General features: G+C 36.3%; 2 protein-coding genes across 3 annotated transcripts in view; one reads left to right on the top strand and one right to left on the bottom strand.

Moving 5' to 3' along the window:
- The window catches only part of LOC104067947 (protein FRA10AC1), a 28,264-nt gene extending 8,193 nt beyond the window's left edge, over window positions 1-20,071 (top strand). The window contains exons 5-14 of the mRNA XM_054072135.1: window positions 1,414-1,490; window positions 2,159-2,242; window positions 2,582-2,666; window positions 8,284-8,329; window positions 13,695-13,808; window positions 16,022-16,064; window positions 17,494-17,618; window positions 18,228-18,266; window positions 19,524-19,608; window positions 19,933-20,071. Of these exons, the coding sequence (XP_053928110.1) occupies window positions 1,414-1,490; window positions 2,159-2,242; window positions 2,582-2,666; window positions 8,284-8,329; window positions 13,695-13,808; window positions 16,022-16,064; window positions 17,494-17,618; window positions 18,228-18,266; window positions 19,524-19,608; window positions 19,933-19,975 (741 nt within the window). The 3' untranslated portion in view covers window positions 19,976-20,071. The remainder of the gene's footprint in view (window positions 1-1,413; window positions 1,491-2,158; window positions 2,243-2,581; window positions 2,667-8,283; window positions 8,330-13,694; window positions 13,809-16,021; window positions 16,065-17,493; window positions 17,619-18,227; window positions 18,267-19,523; window positions 19,609-19,932) is intronic.
- Window positions 20,072-22,987: 2,916 nt separating this feature from the next.
- PDE6C (phosphodiesterase 6C) overlaps window positions 22,988-23,449 on the bottom strand; it is a 28,889-nt gene continuing 28,427 nt past the window's right edge. Inside the window, exon 23 of one of the 2 annotated variants that reach the window (XM_054072131.1) lies at window positions 22,988-23,125. Coding sequence is in view for 1 of the 2 variants with exons in the window: in XM_009570661.2 (XP_009568956.1) it covers window positions 23,058-23,125 (68 nt within the window). In the remaining variant the exon portion in view is untranslated. The remainder of the gene's footprint in view (window positions 23,126-23,449) is intronic. The other variant, XM_009570661.2, reaches the window with a different exon arrangement.

Genomic DNA, 23,449 nt, shown 5'->3' with positions numbered 1-23,449 from the left:
TTATGAGGAGCGGCTGAGAGAGCTGGGGTTGTTTAGCCTGGAGAAGAGGAGGCTGAGGGGAGACCTTATTGCTCTCTACAACTACCTGAAAGGAGGTTGTGGAGAGGAGGGAACTGGCCTCTTCTCCCAAGTGACAGGGGACAGGACAAGGGGGAATGGCCTCAAGCTCCGCCAGGGGAGATTCAGGCTGGACATCAGGAAAAAATTTTTCATAGAGAGGGTCATTGGGCACTGGCAGAGGCTGCCTAGAGTGGGGGTTGAGTCACCGTCCCTGGAGGTGTTTAAGGGATGGGTGGATGAGTTTCTGAGGGGCATGGTTAAGGGAGTGTTAGGAATGGTTGGACTCGATGACCCAGTGGGTCCCTTCCAACCTAGTGATTCTATGATGCAGCCACAGAAATCCCATATATTCTGAAATGACTGCAACGCTCATGGTATAGAGACTACTGTGAGTTTCTGCCATTGTTTTAGAGTAGTTCCTGTTTGAAACCTTTACTGTTATTCCATTTTAACTCCAGTAACTCAAATGGCAGTGCAAAATAGTATGTCATGTTAAATGTATTTAATTGTGCCAGTTAAACCTGGACTTGCTTTTCAGTTCCTTCTATTTGTGGTGGAGAGAAAAAAAAAGGGCACATGCTGAGGTTAAATTAACTTTTGGGGAGCCTTTGGAAAATAAAATGTTTTCTCAATAAAATTATAGTGCATGTCAGAATAGTACATTGATAGGAATTATTCACACCGGTGCAGTAGTTGCTAGGCTATGTACCAGGAGGTAACGTCTTTCCTAATTCGTTGCTTCAGAAACACCATACTAGTTAATTGAAAATATTTTTAAATAGCCATATATATAATGTTTTGTTAAGATGCTTGTTTTCTGATTAAGTACTTACATATTTTAGCTCAAATTATGGTACAAAATGTCTTTCAAATCATCTCTCTGGGCCGAAGCGTTCTAAAAAAAGCATTACATATTTTCCCATGATTTTCATCTCCAAAGTAAACCAGACAGCTTTTATTTGTATGTTGATGGTAAAATGTATTAAATTGTTCCCTTTTAGTAGCCAGAGTATTTTTATAATACAAAAATACAAACCTGAACCCAGTTTCTATGTATATGTGTACAGAGCATCTTTGATAAAGGAAGACAATTTTATAAAGGTCTTGCCAGACCTGCTGAATGTTGTTTTAAAGATGAAATTGCCTTGAATTTCCCTGTTTGTAAAGTAGCTTTTATGAGAGGTTATTGAGTAAAAATTGCTAATTACTTCCTTTCTTTCCAGAAATTACTTACCTGTATTTGAGAAAATAACATATTTCTGTTAAGTATATAAAAAAGTTTGTATTAATTTTAGTTTTAAACATTGTTAAAAAAAGATAAGTTCAGCAACAGTCCTTAATTGCTTTATTCAGTATGCAAGACATAAAAAGTTTGTGAGTGACTACATTTTATACTATGGTGGCAAAATAGAGGATTTCCGACGTTCTGGGTGAGAACCATTAGCAGTCTTTCCCCTCATGCTCACAAACCTTCCCTGTTATATAAAGTTGTTAAATATATATTATAGCTCTGGGGGGAGAGGAGGATATGGCTATGTATTAAATTACTAATTCTTTTGGTCACAAATAGTAACTACAATAATTATAAATATCCAAAACACAGAATTGCCTTGTTTCACTTTGCACCATTATTTTTATGTAAGAACTTACCACAAGCTGAATTATTCTCAGTTTGTTATGTAAAAATAAAGATGACAGGTGAGCATTAATTGAGGGTACGTTGGGAAATGTCTGGCAGTACCTTCAAAATAACAATCTGAAATAGTTTTGAAATGTGCAGAATTGCTATGCATTGTCCAGAATAATGATAACTTTCTTTAGAGCTATATGTAACTGCCTTCCAAAATTACTGTCTTGAACAAAAAGTGTTTTCAGAAAGGCTCAAGTTATCCACAGTTTCAGTGGCCATTTTTCCACTGTCAATTTTTCATTTGTGAAAAGGTATGCCATTTTTTCGTAGTTTTATTCCATAGGAATATGTTCCTTTATGTGGTGAGGTGGAGATCACAGCTATGGAGTACTGATGTTTACCAAAATATTATTTGACTGCCTTTTAATTTAGTGTTGCATTGTACTAAAAAAATGTGTTCTTTTATAGAGCCAATGACAAGACGGATCTTGATGTTATTAGAGAAAACCATAGATTCCTGTGGAATGAAGATGATGAAGCAGACATGAATTGGTACCTGAGACTATTATAGAACATATTATTTTTAGATCCCTTGTGCTAAATTTGTGGTTTCCCCTACTAATGAAGAGTTACTGTTCATACTTAGTGATCATTCTTTGATCTTTAATGCAGTCTAGTTTGAAAAAATACAGTTTAATTTGTATTGTAGATCGATGCATTTTTCCAGTTTTATGGAAATGATCCCTTAGCTCAATGCGTATATTGCATGTCTAGCTCTGCAACTTGTGTTCTTCAGATAAAACAATGTCTTTGACTTGCTGATGTCATTACAGTGTGAAATTAATTGTGTCATGTTCTGTATTTAATAAAAAATAATACTTCTTGTAATAGGGAGAAGAGGCTTGCAAAGAAGTATTATGATAAATTGTTCAAAGAATACTGTATAGCAGATCTCAGTAGATACAAAGAGAATAAGGTATGTTCTGTTATTTAAGTCATCTTGGTATTAAAGTATTTCCCTTTCTAAAAATTACTTATGATTGTGGTTAGGTTATGAAACGAGAATGTTAGAACCTCTTCCCTAGAAAGAGAGTTGTGAGAACTTGTCAAGTTATTTAATAAGCAGCAGCAGTTTGAATCCAAGCATTGTCATTGCCTCAAAAATGTGCTTCTGTGGGAATAGGAGCATTTCTGTCACACGGTGTTTTATGAAGAGGTACATTGTTTGTGAGACTGGCAGAAAATGTAGAGGGGTTAAGGAGAGAAGGCTGGAGACGTTTGCCTGGGGTGAAGCAACAGATGAATCGTAGAAAAAAAAAAAACTGGGAATGTTACTGTTTAAAAAAAAGGGGTCTAAAAAGAGAGAGTTTTATGCTTGAATGCTGACAGAAACAACTTTGGAAATGTCTGTTTTATAGCACTGTCTTTTGCTGGTTGTTCTTTTCTGTTTATAGCAACAGGATTTTTATGTTCCTTGTAACTAAATAGAATTTCTTAAGAGAAACAGTCTGATTCCAGCACCAGTTTTTCTTCAGAACTGGAACAGCCTTTGTCATTTACAAGATTTTGACTGACTAACCTCTTAGTCAAAAAGAATATGTGAATTTTCTATTGCAATTTTGCAAAGAGTGTTGTTGACCTTAAATGTGTCTTGACATTGTTAGCACATAGTAACAACCCAGCCCTGCAGTGTCTGTGTAAAGTTCTTTGAGACTATTTATAGTATTTATATGAAAATTAGATTCACTGTTAAATATTTGAAAAAAACTGGGCTTAAACTGTAATATTAGGCAGCAAAAATAACAACCTTTTAGTGAAAATTGAGAAAGAGAAAAATGCAAAAACTAAATGAAAAGAAACAAAAAATAAAATGGTGACGATGTCTTCCCTTTTCTTTTTGAGTAAATGTGATTTTATTTTCCTATATCTGTTTCATATCCCTCAGTCTCCTGCCCGCCGCCCTAACTGATTTTCCCTTGAGCACACTTACAGATTTTGTTTCTTTCAGTACTGCGCCAAGTTTCCATATGTTTGCTATCTTTTGTGGGAAAGTGTTCTGCCCCAGTTTCCTTATTTTGTGTGTGTTATGTGAACAGTGTTTCCCTGTCAGACTTCAAATGTGGCTGTCCTAACTTTGAGGTCACTTTGAATTCTTATTTATGCTCATAAGTCATCACCTATATTTTTTTAATTGCCGTGTCAGCATAACTGTGCTGTACCCTGTGATTTGTTCCCTTATATTAGATTATGCTTTCTGTTCTCAAATAAGTTCTAACTATGTGACAATCCTTTCTTAGAAATTCTTAGAAAAATAGAAAAAAATGACATTTTTTTTCTCAGTTATTGATTTACCAATGCCCAGGTTTGGTACAGACATGCATTTTCAGAAACTGGAAGTTGAATATCTTTAGCCACTCATACCTTCTGTTTCACAGTGGTGGTGCTGTGAGATGTGTAGGGTGGTTAACAAGCTTTTCAGCTGGCCAGCCTCTCATCTGATAGTTGTTGATGGTTTATATGATGATGCTGCATCTTGATATAAGAAAGAAACTGAGAACATTCATTCACTGGTACAACCTCCCCAGTGACATGGCAGAGTCCTCATCTCTGGAGGTCTTCAAAATGGATTTGCATAGGGTGCTAGATGATCTCATCTAGGCGTTCTTTCCCACAGAAGGTTGAACCAGGTGATCTTTTGAGGTCCCTTCCAGCGTGGGCTGTTCTGTGATTCTATATCCTGCTAGGTGCTGGCAAAGTAAAGTTGAAGATCAGTTTTCTGTGATGTTTTTAATATATGTATATTCCATCAACTGCGACTTTCACATACGTAGCTGTCTTTTCACAACTATAATTGTTTTCTTGCTAGCTAAAATCTTCTAGGCACGTAATTCTTCTAAGGACTTTTGCATAGAGATTGTAGCTCAGATCTCATTTAGAATTTTTCTGAGAAAAATTACTGTTTTCCCAAGTATTGGATAATTGTAAGGATCAGTTTCATGGGAGAGGCTCTCCTAAGGTCTGAAAAATAAGCACAGCACCTTGCCAAAGAGCAAAGCTCAAAAGAAAACAGTAAGAAGCCCCAAGACATATGAACCCTCATGGCCACGAACACACTCCAGTTGCTGGTTTAGACTTTCACACACATATGCACATGCATATACACATATGCGCACGGAGAGCTGGCTAGGACTCCCCTGGTCCCCTAGCAGACCCTCCTGTGCTCTCATCCTTAGAGATACACAGGTGCTCTCAAGCCCAGAGCTGGCTGGTGGAGACCCACTCATGCTCCTTGCTCCCAGGTCACTTAATCTAGCAGATGTCTAGTCTGGCTCGGTCTTCACTGGTGTTCACACTCACTTGCACACCTGCACTCTCCTTGGTTGTTGGCACTGCAGGCAAATGGGATCCTGTGACTCATGATCACACTTTTCTTTGTGTAGTTAGGACGTATAGTCTTTTCTTTTAGTGAGAAATGCCAGTGTGAGCCTCTGTTGTGAGGCTTCTTAGAGACACTAGAAGAGTGTGCTCTGACAGCTCTTACTTGTGATGGGTCTGTTACTCCTTACATTTTCCCTAGATCAGAATTTTTTAGGTCAAGGTTGTCTTTGAACCTTCAACGCATCTTGTCTGCAAGCTTTGAGGCTGATAAATGTCTGTATTGTCAGATAGTTTAGTTCTATTGTCAGTTTGGCAATGCAGTAAGGGAGAGTGCTCTGCATGTAAGTTTTACTTTGATACGCATTGCACTAGAAATGTTCTCATCTTTGTTGTCTTATTTCCCTAGAAAGGTTCTTATTTACTGCTTTCTTTTGTAGCTTAACAGATTGGAAATGTCTTCTGTTTGCTGAGAAATGAAATCTATCTGACACCTGGTCATTAAAGAGAATGCATTTTATTCTTTTGCTTTTGTTTCCAGATGATTTTCAGATTTCTAGGCCATCTTGTCTTCCGCTTGGCAATTTTGTCATTGATTTTTCAGCATGGAGGCTTTCTTGTGAAAATAAAAATATTTAAAACATCTTTGTTTTTTCCAGTGGTATTTTTCCAGTGTTGTCTAAATCCATACATTTCTTTTTTTCTGAAAGAGGTGACTGTAGACATGTTAGTTGTTGCTGCAGCCAATGCATATTAACAAGTAGTTCATATTTAATTTGGGAATTTTGCTGTTCATGGATATTAAGCGGTCTTTCATATTTGTGAAACTACCATTTCTTATTGAGTTAGCCATTTGATACTCTTGTAAAGCATCTGGTTTGGAGTTGTTCTGGTTGGTCTTGGTCTGTCTTGTAGAAATAGCTCATTTAGGATCTTGCTGAACTCATTTAACAAAGATGAGACAGAATAAATGCAGTCTAATGATGATGGTTTTGCATTCCTTAATATGGCAGGTTGTCTATTCAAGAGCCTACCCTAATTTTTATTGTTGCTATATAGTTTAATCTGTTCCTGATGTTTTATCTTAGTTAGAGGAATTAAACTGTATTTATTTTTTATTTTATTGTTTCTTCTTAGCCTTGGTCACTCTCTGTCATTTTCCACTAGCTGGTGGAAGAATCATTGGCAAAAAATGAATGCAGATGACGACAGTATTTGTCCTACATGTACTTTAGGTGGTTCTGGCTCCCTCCTTTCTTTTATTTTGCATATTTTTCTTAATAACATTACAGAAGCACTCTTTAAGGATATAATCTGGTTTATAACTTACTCAGTCAAGTTTGAACTGTGAGGGAAAAATTGTATAAAAGTTATTTCAGTAGCAAAAGTGAATGTGAATAACTTTGTGATTGGTGAAGCAGCAGAGGGACTATGAAAAAACAAACATGCAGATAAGGTCAAATTGTTTTTAACTTGTTATTGCCAGTGGCACACACATGCAAACTTGGTGTCAAAATACTGCATATATTTAATCATAAATTTGCAGTATTCTCCAATTGCATCACAAGCTTTTCAGAATTAGAATACGATGTAAAACAGCAAATAAAAGATCAAAACTAATTACCATCACTCTCTGGATCAAGTGGTTTCCATTATGAATGCTACATTTACAGATGCAATTTACATTCTGTTTTCACTGAACTGTTCAGCACAGTTCTTGGTTTTAAAAGTCAATTAATTTTCGTTTGACTGAAACATGAGTGGTGTAATGGTACTTTAGATGATACATTTATGGTGTAAGCCAAGCACAACCTGATTCAGCCTTAGCAAATTGTCATCATGCACGGCATGGTACCAGAACCTGATCTCTCCTATGATTTTTTTACCACTGAAACCATTAAGTGTGCAAATATTGTTTATGTTATAATACCAGTTTCAAAATGAGTGGACTGATCTAAAGAGGCGGTTTTGTCAGTGTACAAATTTTTAGTTTTCTTATGTCCACCCTATGTAGTGTATTGACTTGGGGAAAATCAGAGCTGATAAAACATCTGACTACTGATGTCTTTCTGCTCAGTTTTTTCAGCTTTGTTACTAAGGAGCAAAGCATTTCTGTGAGCATATGGCACGCTCTTAAAAGGCAGAACTTTTGTTTCCCTGTTTTTTCTGATGGTCAGTGCTGTTGCATTTCAGGTAAAGAATTATCATGGGTTTTTTTTAAAAATCAACATTAAAGACCACACAGAACAATAGATACCTGTACTTCTGTACGGTGTTTAAAATTAGATTAAAAACATTGAAAATCAATCCAGTACATTACAGAAATAATGCTACTACATCTGTAAGACGCACATTTGTGTGCGTTCAGTCTGTGAGTGCGCCAAGAGAAGGTTCATATTCCAAATGCTTTGGAACTCAGGTGCCAAAGATGGGCTTTGCAGCTGTTTTTGTACCTCTTTGATTTTGTTACGCTTCTTCCCCCTCTTCCCTCCCCATCTTTTAACATGGAGTTCAGAATTTTCTATGCTTTGCTTACAGAGCAGCAATTTTATCTTTTTGCCATCCTGCGTTGATGAATTTTAAATGAAAATACAAGATAGACCTTTTTTAAGAAGCTGTATGCCTCTGAGTTTTATCCACTCTTCCTACTTGTTAGTTAAAATAAAATTGTTTTTCCCAGTATGTTCTCGCTCGCTTCCATCTTCAGTCTTTTTCTCTAGGCTGCTTGCCATTTTGAGAGCATGAAGCAGATTCTACTGGAAAACAAAACCAGTAGGGATTTCTTCATGTGAAGTTTCTAGGTAATGTAAAGAGAAGTGAAATGTAGTTGCTGGAGTGGAATTTTTTGTCTAAATATTTAGAGTGTAAGAGGTGGTTCATTGATAATATGCTAATATGACATTCTAGTGGTCTTCTCAGTTTTTAGTGTGGACAAAATTACAATGAAGTATCTAGTAAAGTCAGTCTATCCTAATTTCCTGTTTGTTCTTCTGCCTGGTATGTAGCCTTTTAGAAAGTTGCTGTTCAGTACTGGAATTTGAGTTACTTGTGTAAGTTGAAGTCTTTCTGACAAGCAGAGGCGAAATGATATTTTTAATTAATAAAGAAAGAAAATTAATTTCGTTAACAGAATTGAATGGATGAACCATGTGCAGGACATCAATCAACTGAAATTACGTTGACCATTCACAACTTCATTTTCGTTCTTATCTCAACAGTTTGGATTTAGATGGCGACACGAGAAAGAAGTAATTTCAGGAAAAGGTAATGCTGTGTCTCTTTTTGTATAACATCTCTCTGATGCTTTTCTTGCTGCTTTTTGACATAATTTTATCAGTTTATGACAATACTGTTGTTTATCAGTTAATGATAGACAACAAATGGATCTAACTTTGGTGTTTTATGCCTGTAGCTCTAGAGTGCACACTGATCTGCATATATTAAAATTAAGAGAACATATGCTTTATTTTCACAAGGTCAGATTTATAATGAACACCAACATAATGCGTTTGACAATGTAGGATGTTTGACAATGTATGTTTTTTTAACTGCTTTTCTTCAATAGTTCTGTGTTAGTTACCTCATTAGTCTTCGATACCTTTAATTGAAGTCTCTCAATGCTTTTTCTCGGGAAATAATTTTCTTAACAGTTTTTCCATCACTGTTTTGCACAATGTTAGCTTTAATATAAAAGTTCTATTTGTGATAGCTCTTCTAGGGTAAACTGGTTTTGAAAGCTTCAGTGGGAATCAGGGAATGCTTGTCATATCTCCCAATCCTGTTTCTAAATCAGTAACTTATTCTGGTTGCTTCTGTATATGAGTTCTTACCAATGTGTTTTGGGGACTTTGCACAGTGGTCCCCATTCTGTGGCCCAGGTGCATGGATTTTTTCAAGTAGCTGAACAAGGAAGAAAATGATATGTGTTGCTGTTCCTGTGGGCAGATCTCCATACACATGTACACAGGTTCATGAAAGGCAGGTCTTGCCAAACTAACCTGAGTGCCATCCATGACCCACCTACTAGATGAAGGAAAGGCTGTGGATGTAGTCTTCTTGGACTTCAGTAAAGCCTTTGCACAGTTTCTCACAGCATTCTGCTTACGAAACTGTCAGCCTGTGGCCTGGACAGGGGCACACTCTCCTGAGTGAAAAACTGGTTGGATGGCCGGGCCCAGAGAGTGGTGGTAAATGGAGTTACCTCCAGCTGGAGGCCGGTCACAAGTGGTGTTCCCCAGGGGACAGCTGACTGAACGTGAGCCAGCAGTGTGTCCAGGGGCCAAGAAGGCCAATGGCATCTTGGCTTGTATCAGAAACAGCATGAGTAACCGGTCCAGGGAGATTATTCTCCCCCTGTATTTGGCACTAGTGAGACCGCACTTCGAATCCTGTGCTCAGTTCTGGGCCCCTCACTGAAAGAAGGGTGTTGAGGCTCTGCAGTGTGTCTGGAGAAGAGCAACGAAGCTGGTGAAGGGGCTGGAGAATAAGCCTTACGAGGAGCTGCTGAGGGAACTAGGGTTGTTTACCCTTGAGAAGAGGCTTTATTGTTCTCTACAACTACCTAAAAAGAGGTTGTGGAGAGGAGGGAGGTGGCCTCTTCTCCCAAGTGACAGGAAACAGGACAAGGGGGAATGGCCTCAAGCTCTGCCAGGGGAGGGTCAGGCTGGACATCAGGAAAAGATTTTTCACAGAAAGTGTCATCCGGCACTGGCAGAGGCTGCCCAGGGAGGGGGTTGAGTCTCCATCCCTGGAGGTATTTAAAAGACAGGTGGATGAGCTGCTCAGGGCATGGTTTAGTGGTTGATTGGAATGGTTGGACCTGATAATTCTGGAGGTCTTTTCCAACCTAGTGATTCTGTGATTTTCAGAAATCATGTATGCACACACAAAAAAAATGACTTGAAGTGATACTGTTGATCAGAACAGTTCTGTAAAGAGCTCTATTTATCATAGTATGTTACAAGAAGTTAGAAATACACAGGAGGATGTGTGAACATTAATGGTGGGGTTTTTCTAAGCTATAAAGATTACAGTTCCTAGAGTTCATATGCTGTGACTACCTATAAAGGTAGTCTTATGCTGGATTCAGCACTACAGATTATATTAACAGGTAGTTACATTTGATATAGTTATATGCTTTACTGAATGTATCAAAAAGATAATCAAACTTAAATGAGGAATAAGTAATTTATGAACAATTATGTCTTCATGGGGAAAAAAATATTTAAAGCTGCATTGTATTTTTAATATCCGGTACTTGATATTTAAAATATGGGAGGAAGTGCAGAATTACGTGCTTTAAGCTTTTTAATGAAATCCTAATGGGAACTGTACAGTTGTGATTGAGCAGGAATATCTTTCACCACTAAGGGGCACAAGAATTCAACATTAACTGTTTTAGATGCTCTTTTCGAGTACAGTTTCAAATGATTACTTTATAAAGGCATGGGTCTCTCTTTCGCTATTTTTATGCCTTTCTTTTGCTGTTTTAAACTATAGATCCATCATTTAAATTGCTTTAATTAATGTAATAAAGCTTTGATATCTACCTGTCTGATAATTCACGTTAAAAAAGGGAGAGTATATGCTTTTTTAGCTGTGACAATAGTAGTGGTGATGGCAACCATTGTTGGTGACCTGCACTGTGGTTTGGGGTATGATAAGAAGGGAACATAGGAATGAGTTACTCACATTTGGTTGCTTTGTTTTCAGTGTTTGCCTTTCTAAAGTCATGGAGAAGAAGGATTAGGTATTGCTTGTATTACTAATGGTATACACCAGATTACTTCTTTCACTTCTTTTCTTTCCCACTCTGCGCTTTTGCCGTAATGTTTTAAAAAAAAGAGGCCATCCTGGAGATTGCTGTTTTGTCTCCTTAAAATAAAATGTAACCTTAAGGGCGGTTAATGGTGTAATACATTGCCAGTTTCAATAAAAATGATTCCACAAAATGAGGATTTTCTTAATTGAAATCTCAAGTTAAGGTAGAACCCCTACTTACAATTTTATAAATCAGTGAATAGTAGGCACATGAGTTAGTTGTGTCAGAATAAACCTTGAAATTAAACTCTTTTCAGCTATCTAAAAAAATATACTTGATATGCCTTCACAAGTACTTTTTCTCTACTTTCGAAGTATGAATAGTAAGATATGGCATACAATTTTTTAAAAAAGGTATTTTGGGCAAAAGGCAGTGGTAGTGTTTTCTGTAGGAAAAAGATGTAAAACACATTCATTGCATAGCGGTGATATAGGACTTTTTCAGCACGGAAGAGCAAAGCTGAACATGTGGGTATATTTGCTGTTTTCTACTTATTTGTTTTTCTAGATTAAGTAGTAAAATACTCAAGCTAGACATATTATTTGGCAAAACACGTTTAGTACCTGCAAATTGATCTCCTTTTTCACAGTTTCATTGAACTAATGTTTCACTTTTAGTGTGTCTTTTTTAGCCTGTTTTTTTTGTATGTATAAATATTCACATGATATGCTTTGCCTTATTTAAACAAATGTTCTTCCAACCCTGTTTCTCTTTATTTTTTCTCAGTAGTTTCCTCTTTGGAAAATAGGCAGAGAGTCAATACTTGGATAGTGCACCATGTGTCCATGTACAGATCTGCTACATCTAAGTTTTGATCAAAATGCATTAAAATCAGACTTCTGGCTCTATAGATTTCCTTCATATGTTTAGTTTTCAGGACTTCATTTAGCTTGTAGTACTTATTTTCCATGTATTCTGGTCTTCTGCAAGAAGCAGAATGTGCTATTAGTTTTTTGAAAGCACACGTGTAATAGCCAGACTATTCAAGTTAATATTCTGAACATGAAGGCAGTAATTTCCCTGCTGCTCATGGCAAGGCAATGGAACTTCAGATAGAAATGGAATTTTAGATCTACATTTTTCTTGCTTATTAAATTAGGTAACTGTCCACTTGGCACACTGGTTTCTGTGTGTTTCTTTGACAATTTACTGTGGGAAAAGTCATGTCTCAACTACTGAATAGTCTGGTCTGTAGTTTCCTTTGATTTGTGTTCTCCATATATATGATGGGAATTATAATGGTCTCCTGCTTTGCAAAAACGTGCTTTTTAATGCTTTTGTGATTTTCAGTTGTTCTAGAGTGATTAATACTACTGAAAAAAACTTCAGGGAGGGTGGAATTATGTCTTTAAGTCAAGGTTTTGAGTATGTGTTGTAGGGATTGCAGTGTGGGAGGGACGGTAAGAGAAGCCTGGCTGTTTATGTGTGTGTATGGCATGGAGCAGGGACCTGCTGAAAAAAAAACCCACCATGATTTCAAATATTTAGATGATCATAAATGCAAGTAAATATGTAAGAGCGCAGAATTATGGTGGTTTACACAGTCAAGTTCTGGTTTACCTAAAAATTCATTGCTTGCCTTAGCAATCTGAAGATGTTGTTCCAACTATATCCTTGTCAACATAGGCAGTTTCACATCCAAAGTGTAGAATATCCAAAATGGATTTTCCATAATGTAAAGAGCACCTAATCATATATATAAGTGATGTATCTCTCGTCTCTCTGCCTGTTCTTCTGGGTTCATTTTGGGATGTGAAATATCTGGTTGAGTTCTAAAAGTTTTTATATAGTAGAAATTTTTCCTTGTCGACTTTTACTTGTTCATAATGGATATAAATTATTCCTAATGATGTAGAGTGCTGATAGCCATACTTTACATACAGTTAAACATATTTAATGCATATTAATTTGAAACTTTTTTTTAAAGAGAGTCCTGGGAATTTTTTTTTGTTCAAGTGTTAGCATTGCAGATGGTTTTTAATTTCTGAACTGAAGTATCTAAGGACACTGCCAATCCATCAGTTAGCAGCTTAAGCAGAATGTTCTGAGGTTAATCGTTCACTGCCAGTCCTGCTTGTGAGCCTATTAATACACATCCCTATTGCCAGCTCTGCATACAAATCAATTTTCTGCAAAGGGAATATTTGTATCTTTATTACTGCAATATTGGGGACCCAGTGGTGTAAACAACATTGATTGTGTGCAAATTGCTTTAGAATTACCATTATTATTAACATAATAAACCCAAGGAAGCTTTTAAAGCTGCCATATAGTTTCTCATAGTATTAGATTTCCTTTTCTTAAAAGTAAAGTACTTATGAAAAGTCATTAGAATAGAAATTGTATGTCTAGTGTATCAAGTAAACTAGTAAGGTGCTAAGAAGACATGCGTCTTCATTTTGTACACACATGATACTTAGAATAGATTGATGTTAAAGATGAATGTCTGATTCACATCTGATCCATCAGCCCCTGCTAAGTAAGTAATCATTTAAGATCTGGAATGTATCCTAATGACATTCATTTCTTCAGAGTTCAGTACTAGGCTTATTTCATAACATTTGCCTTCATCTATACATTGTAAAACACAGTACAAGTGATGTTCTTTCTTTGCAAATATGCACTATTTGACAAGTATGATTGATTCCTTTGTCATTATCTGTTGTTGTTTCCTTAATCTGGATGTTACTTTTGATCTGGGCTTTTTTATTTGAAAGAAGTGGAAATCAGAAAGCAACACTGAGAAAAACTGAACATAATGCTTGTTAATCATTGAACTATGGTTTGTTTGTTTTGACCTCTTTAAAGGTCAGTTTTCCTGTGGAAATAAGCACTGTGAGGAGGAAGAAGGCCTGAAGAGCTGGGAGGTGAATTTTGGTTATGTTGAACATGGTGAAAAGAGGAATGCACTTGTAAAATTGAGTAAGTCAACCTTTCTTCATATACACTTAAATACACTTAAAAGAAGGCCAATATACGCTTAAAAGAAGGCCAATATCTTGTGCTTTAAAAGCTATTGAGTGAAACTCAATTATAATGGTATTAGTTCGAGCGAAATGGAAAATGCTGAGTAGAACATAATTCTGCTCATTAATTACAGGCAGTGTAGTGGTCTTAATTTAGAGAGAACACTATTATCATTATATATGACAAGGTTGTTACAGGTTGAGCACTTCATGATGCATAATAGGTAGTGTAAAAAATAGAGTAACTGATTAAAAGCTGTTTTACATACAAGCATTTTAACATCTGATTTTAACAGATAATACTGCCTTGCAAGGAGGGTTTCATCATTGTCCTTGCTTAATTAGTTATGTGGCTTAGGAGTCCTCAGGGACCAGACAACTTCTTGCACACCTCCAGATATACTAATTTACTATTTTTTTAATATTTAAGTTTTCTTCCAAAAAGTTCTAACTTTAAGTAATTTTCTTCCTTTCCCATTCTTTTCTCTTGAGTGGGATTTTTCTTATTCGATATTGTGTACATTTTGGTATATTCATCAGATAATTAAACTTACCATAGTTTACACAGTTACTTTGCATAGAACAAGCTAATGGTGTTTTTTCTTTTGTGCACAAGACTCCTCATGTGGCAGCACTTAGTCTCTGGCAGAGCTCATGTGGTAGCACTCTAGTCTCTGGCAAAGCTCTAAGAGACCTTTGGGTCTTCAGTATAATTGTAGAACAATTTGATCTGTCCCCAAAGATCCCTAAAATGGGATATCTGTACGTGATAAGTACTGATACTTTTTTTTTATGAAGAGTTGCCACGGCCAGTTGTCCCTCAAAGGTCTGTACTGGGACCAGTGCTGTTCAAGATCTTTATAAATGATATTGACAGCAAGATTGAGTGCACCCTCAGCAAGTTTGCAGTTGACACCAAGCTGAGGGGTGCAGTTGCCAAACTGGAAGGACGAGATGTCATCCAGAGGGACCTGCACAGACTGGAGAAGTGAGCCTCTGAGAACCTCATGAGGTTCAACAAGGCCAAGTGTAAGGTCCTGCACCTGGGTCGGGGCAATCCCCATTTTCAGTACACGATGGTGGATGACATGCTAGAGAGCAGCGCTGCAGAGAAGGACTTGGGGGTGCTGGTCAATGAGAAGCTCAACATGAGCCGGCAATGTGCACTCGCAGCGCAGAAGGCCAGCTGTATCCTGGGATGCATCAAAAGAAGCGTGGCCAGCAGGTCAAGGGAAGTGATTCTGCTCCTCTATTCCTCTCTTGTGAGACCTCATCTAGAATACTGTGTCCAGTTCTGGAATCGTGAGCATAAGAGGGATATGGAGCTGTTGGAATGGGTCCAGAGGAGAGCTACAAAGATGATCGGAGGGCTGGAGCACTTCCCTACGAGGACAGGCTGAGAGAGTTGGGGTTGTTCAGCCTGGAGAAGAGAAGGCTCTGAGGAGATCTTATAGTGACCTTCCAGTATCTGAAGGGGGCCTACAGGAAAGCTGGAGAGGGGCTATTCATACAGGCTTGTGGGGATAGGACAAGAGGGAATGGGTATAAACTGGAGGGGGGCAGATTTAGACTGGACATTGGGAAAGATTTCTTCACCATGAGAGTGGTGAGACACTGACACAGGCTGCCCAGGGAAGCTGTGGCTGCCCCATTCCTGGAGATGTTCAAGGCCAGGCTGGATGGGGCCTTGGGCAGCCTGATCTAGTGGGATGTCCCTGCCCATGGCAGGGGGATTGGAACTAGATGGTCTTTACGGTCCTTCCCAACCCAAACTATTTGATGATTCTATGAACTACGATGTGTCCTCTTCACTAGTGTGTGGTTACCCCAGTGGAATGGCTTAAAGGAGAGCCTTTTATGGCTCTAGATGATCTTGGAACTAGATGATCTTCAAGGTCCCTTCCAACCCAAACTATTCTACGATTCTATGATTCTAAACCTGTGATCTTTCTCCAGGTTCAGTAAAATCTTTTTCTGGAGTTTGACAGACTTTTATCATGGTATTTTTCTCAACACTGGCTACATTTACACTGCAACTTTAGTTTTGAAAAAAAGCTACTGAAATTGGAAGACAGTATTTTATCTAATTTTATATATATGTATTAATAAGTTTTGTTAATTGTGCTTATCAAATACATCAGTGTAATGTTCTCATTCTCTCTTTTTCAGGACTATGTCCACAATGTTCCTACAAACTAAATTTTCATCACCGGTAATGAAATATTTTGAAAATATGGGGGCTGAAATATTGATAGATTACAGTTATGGTGAACAACAAATAGGGGGAAAACTTCAGCTAGAGGATTATGAACTTCACTTCTGCTGAAATAGATTCTGTTTTGGAATTCTTACAAAGTCACTGGCTGTGTAGAGTTGGATATTGTTGTCCTAATGAAAGTACAGAACCCCTCAGACTGGGAGAATCCCATTCCCACGGATGTGAAAGTTTCCTTTGCTTAATTTCAGCCTAGAAATTCTTCTTTTCCAACAGTCTACTTTCTCTTGTATTTTTCCGCTTGCTGTGTTTAAGAGCTGGAGTGCTTTTCCTGTTCTTAAAAATAGTGGGTTTATGTGAGTCAAATGACTCTGCTTTGAAATTTTGAATGTAAGTATTTGTTCTTTGAGAATCATTTATTGTAGAGGAAAAAAATGTGAATTTTGAACCTGTCAAATGTATGCATTAAGATTGATTTGGGGTTTTTTTTGTCTATAATCTTAATGAATTCCACAGCTATTGATATGCAGTTTGTATGATTTTCTGAATCTTAATGTGGCATTAACTTAGTTACATGGCTCAGTAATTAAGCTAGACAATTAACTAGAAAGCATATGAAGGTGAAACTTTTGGGATAGGAAATTTTTCCTTTTTTAAGGTAACACAGATCAGAGGTGTGTCTAGATGAATGCATCCAAGATAGTTAGTTAATCCATTTTAAAAGTTGATTCATATTCACTTTCATTGAAGCATTCTATAGGCACGTACTAAGGAGAGTTAACTAACTGGGGTTAGTTTGATTTGTCTTATTTTTTAAACTAAAATCCACTTGAATTCAGAATAAGCATGGTCAAACATTTTCTGTTTGTCAACTGCAGAGTAATACTTTGAAAGAATTTTAGTGATGACTTCGTGCAAAGAAGCAAGAAAAAAACAGCCTATGTTGATCCAGTGAGCCTATATAAGTAATACTGACAATAAAATATATGGACTGTTGGTCTGCAGCAGGTTCCTAGGCTTGAGATTCTTCTACCTTAGGTTTTGTTGTTATCAAGTGTGAAAATACATTTCAAAATCTGTGTTGACTGTGTTTTTCGCATTACATATATCATATATACAAAATTGTCTGCTAAGAGAAAAAGAATAAGTAGAAATAAGAATTTAGCATGTTATAAAATTATTTTCTGCATTTTGTCTTTGATTGCGTTTCACTAGGTTTGTTGCCTGTGTCAGTGTCATTTTAGCACTTTAGCATTTAAACTTTTAATTTTAACTTTAACTTTTAACTATCTAACTTTTTCCAGTTTAACTAGTGATAGGTTTCAAAAAAATGACAGTTGTTTGACTGCATTGAATGCTTAAGATTTCCTGTTGCTTCAGGACTGCCTATAATAGGGAAGGTGTATATTATTCCTTTTTTTTTCAGGAGGAAAGAAGTCAAAGCACATAAAAAGGGAGGCATGCGTGTACCAAGCTCTGAGGAGCCAAAACTTAAGAAGACAAAGTTATCTTCTTCAGAAAAAAAGAAGTCGAAAAAAAAGACCTGTGAAGGTAAATTTAAATTTTGAACTTTCAATTTTTAATATATTCAGATGCGTTAGTTGAATGTGGGTTTTCCTAATGCTACTTATGTAGAGATATAGATATGTAATTATGTATAAATATAGATCTGTAACTTTTTTGACTCTGTAACACAGGGAGTCAAAAAGATACACATCTTAGGTAAAATTCCCTAGGTGAACGAAAAAGATAAAATGGGGGGAAGATAAATTTCTTCCATTTTACAGAGACAGAGAACTTTTTGAAAAATATGTATTGCAAGGAAAATTTGTCCAAGAATTAAATGTTGCATACCAGAAAGCATTGTAGTATTTTATTCCTTGAGGCTTTGGGTTTGAAAGCCTTCTGAAAATGTTAGATAACGTTTTTACACCACAGCTCTCAGGATATTTGAGCTCAAATTGGTGTCGTTCAAACTCATGCAAAAAAAAAATCTTTTTACTTCAGCGTTTGGTAGCTTGCTTTGAATATGTGGTGTGTGCGTGCACGTGCATGTGTTGTGTGTAATATTTTGTAATAGGAATATCCTTGTAAACATTTCAAGATAATGGATAAACCAAGATAGGCTTACTATTTTTTTAAAATTATGTTTCTTTCCAGATCAGGTTTCTTCAGAAGATTCAGATAATTCTGATAAAGGTAAAGTATTGAATATATTCTGCATTTTATGTTTTTGTAATAAGTTGTGTTACTTCATGGTCATTTGTCATTGCTCTTAGTTTTATTTGCTGGCAGTTTTAATATTTTATGAGATGATAGGAATGCTATGTGAAAACAAGCACTGTTATGAAGATTTGAAACACATACTTACAGATTCTTGGAGTAAAACTGTAAGGAGTGTTATGAAAGAAATCTTTTACGTTTATGTGAGGAATAAAAGTGTGAGCAGATAACAGAATGGAAATAATCAAAAAAATGAGAGGCCGTGTAGGTCCAGACGAGAGTAGAGTGTGCAAAAATAGGTCCATATGACAACGGCCACATTTCCTTTCAGGAATGATACAGTAATAATATGTACTCTGGTCAATTAATAGAGTTTAAATAAATCCCAGGCTTTAACTAAAGTATTTCCTAGTTACCACCTGTAGCACCTCTTGTTGCGGATGGGTGCACTCAAGAGTCTCGGTGGCTCCTTAGGCGCTGGTGTATATCTCGGCAATTCCAATTGCCAGTTTCTTTTTTTGAAGAAACGAGCCCCCTCTCCTGGTCTTACCAGTTCTTGCTGCACGCTGTCTGGAAGGGATTGAGTGCTTCTCCGATTGCTCTGCTGTGCTATACAGTTTTAGGAATGTCCTCAGCATTTACTTTTTCCCTAACTAGATACAGGAAGACCTGAAGCCTTTTTCTTATGACTCAGACCATGCCCAAAGTCTTTTGTTTTGTCAGGAAGGCTCTATTGGAAGATTGGGGGAGGGGGTAGGTCAGGCCATATTTCTTAAAAGGAGTGGGTTTTGGGTTTTCACTCCTACTGTACACTTACATGAAGCAGTTATGCTGTAATCTATTGATAAGTTGCAGGTAATAAAAGTTGTCATCCAGGTAGTGGTAAAGTAAGTAAAGTAATTTATTAATATCATGAGTTGAAATGGTATTGTAATTCTGGGTTTGTGGCTATAAACCATTATTTTTAGCAACTAATGCTATGCTGCTGTTGTGTCAAGATCACTGTTTTGACTTGATTGGCCAAATTATTAGTTCATGATATCTATAAGTCTTTCTGATGCTGCTTTGAATAATATTGGAAAATTGTTTTGGTTTTGCTTTATGCAAAGTAAAGTGTACTTTTTATTCTCATGGTTACAATTAAATATTGCTCCTAGCATTATACCTTCTAAATAAACCAAAAACATTATTTCTGTTGCAATTAATTTCATAAGCACTTTTCATTTTTAACAGATTCAGATAACAGCGATACACAAGAAGGTCCTTCAGATGCTGACTACTGGAAGGGTCCTCTACAAGAAACAGATGAAAAATCACGGTCAGTTTGATCTGGTGTACTTGTAGCTAATAAAACATACTATGTCCATTCAGAACTGAAAAGGCAGAGATTTTTTCCTTAGATTTTTATGAATATTGTGACATTTAAAATTATCTCAGGTCTTCTTCCATGTAGTGAACCTAAGTGTGTTTCTTAAAGAGGAGGCATGCATCCTAACAGTCAACTCAGTGGTGTTCTGGTGCCACAGACAGGGGAATGTGAAGGTTATTAAAATGTATTGAGTAAGTCAAAATAGCCTATACTGCCTACAAATTCTAATCAAAGGTCTTCACTATTTTTTTCCTTTTTTTTTTTTTAATACAGGGAGGAGGAGTTTGATGAGTATTTTCAAGACTTGTTTCTGTGAAACTTGAAATTGATGTAGGCTAATTTTCTTCATGAAATGTCAAGATGGAAGTCTAGAAATCCAGCCATGACTGGGAACTGGAAACCTCTTTCTGCCAACATAGCTTTTCTTTCGTCACTCGTATGGACCATCTGTGTAGATTATCTTTGTAAAATGCTTTAGGGCTAAAAACTTACTTTTTCTTGTGGTAGGCTGTTTACTTGTGAAAGGAGTGAAATATTTTTTTCAGTTCAGTGCAAAAGATATATGGCACCCAAACTTAAAAGTAGGAAGGATGTAAGCAAACAAGAATGTAGTTTATTGACATCACATTAAGGAAGCTGGCTGCTTTTTATTTTATCCCAAACTTCATTGGCTGCCAGATTTTTGTAAATGGGCATTTTGGAAGATTCTGTTACTAGTTTAAAACCCTACACTTTTAATATATTCATATTTCTTATTTATTAAACAAGAGGTTTTATTGGTCATATAGACTTCAATATTCAGGTATTAGTTTCTGCAAATATTTTCAAATGCATTGGAGAAGCTCAGTTTTAAAAAATATGTATTTTGCTTGAATTAAGTAAACCATACCAGAAATGTGTCACCTACTCCTTAAATTTTTTTGTAGTTGTAATACGATGTAATGACTGATAATTCCACTTACAAAAATCTGGTTGTTGGTGAAATTTTTCATGTAAAAAATAAAGTGCATGGCTTTCTACTGGAGATGTACATGTGACTTGTATGTGTTCTGTGGTTTCTGATCTCCTTAACATTGATAGAATGTTAATCCTTCTTAAAAGTGTAATCCTAAATATACAAGTAAAGAATGTATATTGCTTGAGAAACTGACTGGATTCATCTTCCTTTTCACATTGCAGCACAATTTTAAATATCCTTTATTTTATGTTTTCAAAGAAACAGTTTGAACGTGTGTAGATACAGTAGCTATTTTCTTTGTCAGACGAAAATTAATTTGGATGTAAAGGACAAGCTTATTTTAATTAGATGTTCATGTTAATCTGAGGAAAGTTAATGTATAAAATATATTTTTGTAAGTACTTCCCACTGTAGATATATTTATAGAAAGTACTTAATATTAAGTATGTGGAAAATGCAACAGCAGAGATGGTCGCAGCGTAGTTATGAACAGTCTCCATGCACTCATGAGTATGTGGAGAACTCTATTTACAAGAATTACCAATTATTTACATGTATTAATTAACATAATTACATTTTCAAAAGTTTGTACTTGCATAATAGATGACAGTACAAGGACATATTTAGGGTGTCCTTGAGTAAGAAATAAACGCAGCCTTGCATGAAGGCTTCTTTAGGTAAGAAGGTGGATTTAAAGGTTAATTCTCTGTCATCTTGCAAGCTTGGTTGAGAGTCAAATCCAATCTGCAGCAATCTGCTTATGTGTATGCAACTTGCCCAAAGGGGCTTTCGTTGCACATGTTGCTATATTTGTTGCTTCGAGTATTATTTATTATGCGTTCTGCATAACTAACTCCTCTTTGGGTCTTCAAAATACAGTTATTAAATGGTACAGTATACATATTAAATACATCATTTAATATAATTTGAATAAAATTACATGATTAAACAACCTTGAAATATCTTTCTTTCGTATCTGCATTTAATACAGAAAATAATACATGATACTCAGTTTTAAGTCATAACTAAGTTTGCATAAAATATTTGGCCCATTTATAAATACAGATGTAATAAGCGGGAATTTTTTTGTGGATTCCTTTAGCTTGGGGTGATAGTTGTGAACAGTATCTATGTTTGTAGAGCTTTCTTAGAAAGTTATCTAATATGGCAAATCATTCTCCCTTCTCTGTGGATACTGAAGGTCCTCCAAAGAGGAAAAAAAAAAATAGTACAGGTCAGCTTTTCTTGAACGGGGGAAGAAAAGTGGTAGGATTGAGCCTGTGTGTCAAACTTGCTTGTTGCAGAAATTGTGTTTGGCATCCATCACTTAGATTTGGAACTGGTTCTAGTGAATACTTGGATCCATACTGGCCATTTTCCTTCCTTCATCTGCAGGAGGAGCAAGATTCATGAGACCTCAGTAGAAGGTATGGAGTGGGCTCTGTCATCCTTCAAGAATGGAAGGGTTTGGGAGGGAGGTTGTTGTTTAGGAAGAGCGAATTTGTGTGCAATCTGTGTTCTTGTAGAAATGGAGGTAATTCTGATGTGCTCTACTTCTGCTGTCCTCTCGCTCCCAGGATTAAATTGGTGCCAGTTCATTGGTTTTCAAATACTTTCTGCAATTTAGAAAAGGTGCATTGGTGCATTAACTGTTTAAAAGGCCTTTGTAGATCCTGCTGTAGATGTACTGGTACAGGTATCCTAGTAAACTCTTGTACACAAAGCACGATGTTTACAATCTCCCTTTTTTGATTTATATCATATAAGGTGATGATTTTAGTGACAGTGGGCAGAGCCAATTGCACATGGGCAGGAGACTGGTTTCTCTGGGCAATGGCTACAATTTATAAATTTATTGTTGGTAGTTTTGAGAAAATACTGTATAACATGTATGTCCTTTTAATAGATATGAGCCAGGGAATTGTGATGTTCATTCCTAAAGTGAAGAAGTTTGCTCTAGATCTTTATATAGCTTGGAGAATGAAGGAAAGGGACAATTCCAGAAATATACATAATATAAAAATCTAAATATACAAGTTACAAAAATGTTGCAATTTTTTTTCTTGAATTGTACATATTAGGTTTCCTTGAGTAATTTAATATAACATCTGTCAAAATTACTTATATTTTTTGTGGACAGTGTGCAGAAGTTACATATTTCAATAAAAACACTGTATCTAAATAGAGTGACATGAAAAAAAATCTAGAGCACACAGTTAACTCATTTTGAGTAGTTATTTTTTTCTTTTAATTTTCCAGCTTTAAATTGTAACTGTTTGTTTACTCCATTAAAAATTATTTCCAACAAGTGGCAAGTGTTTAAGAGGATGTTTAAGAGATCGAGCTATACTACTCTATGCAAAGCAGAAATCCACTGGGGCTTGTTGAAGTTCTTTCTAGGTGCCTTTTCTGTAGCAGAAACAGTGTCTGAGACAAAGAATTACAAAATTGTACATGTTTTGGATTTTCCGTCCTCTGCACTTCCACCACCTCCAGCTGCACCTTCAGCTAAAAAACAGAGAAGAAAAGTAAAGTGAGTATTTTCTGTTAATTTTATCTGCTCTAATTTCTCGTTAAAACAGTGTTGCTGTTGTGATATGCATATTCTGTGTGTTTGACCTTCTGAAAATTGAATGTGATTTCACCACTTGTCTGGGAAAACAGAATAGGAAACAATAGCACATGCTATGTGTACCTATGTGTATATAGTGTAGCAGTTTATACCAACTTTTCTCAAAGGACCAAACACACACTGAACCACTCTAACTGGAAAGTTTCAGTAGTTAAATATGTATAGCTCTGTCCCACACATACAAAACTGAGGTATGCAAG

Source organism: Cuculus canorus, chromosome 7 (genome assembly GCF_017976375.1).
Source record: "Cuculus canorus isolate bCucCan1 chromosome 7, bCucCan1.pri, whole genome shotgun sequence".
In the NCBI taxonomy this organism is placed as follows: domain Eukaryota; kingdom Metazoa; phylum Chordata; class Aves; order Cuculiformes; family Cuculidae; genus Cuculus; species Cuculus canorus.
The sequence above is the reverse complement of the archived record's forward strand: the minus strand, read 5'-3'. Positions and strand labels throughout refer to the sequence as shown.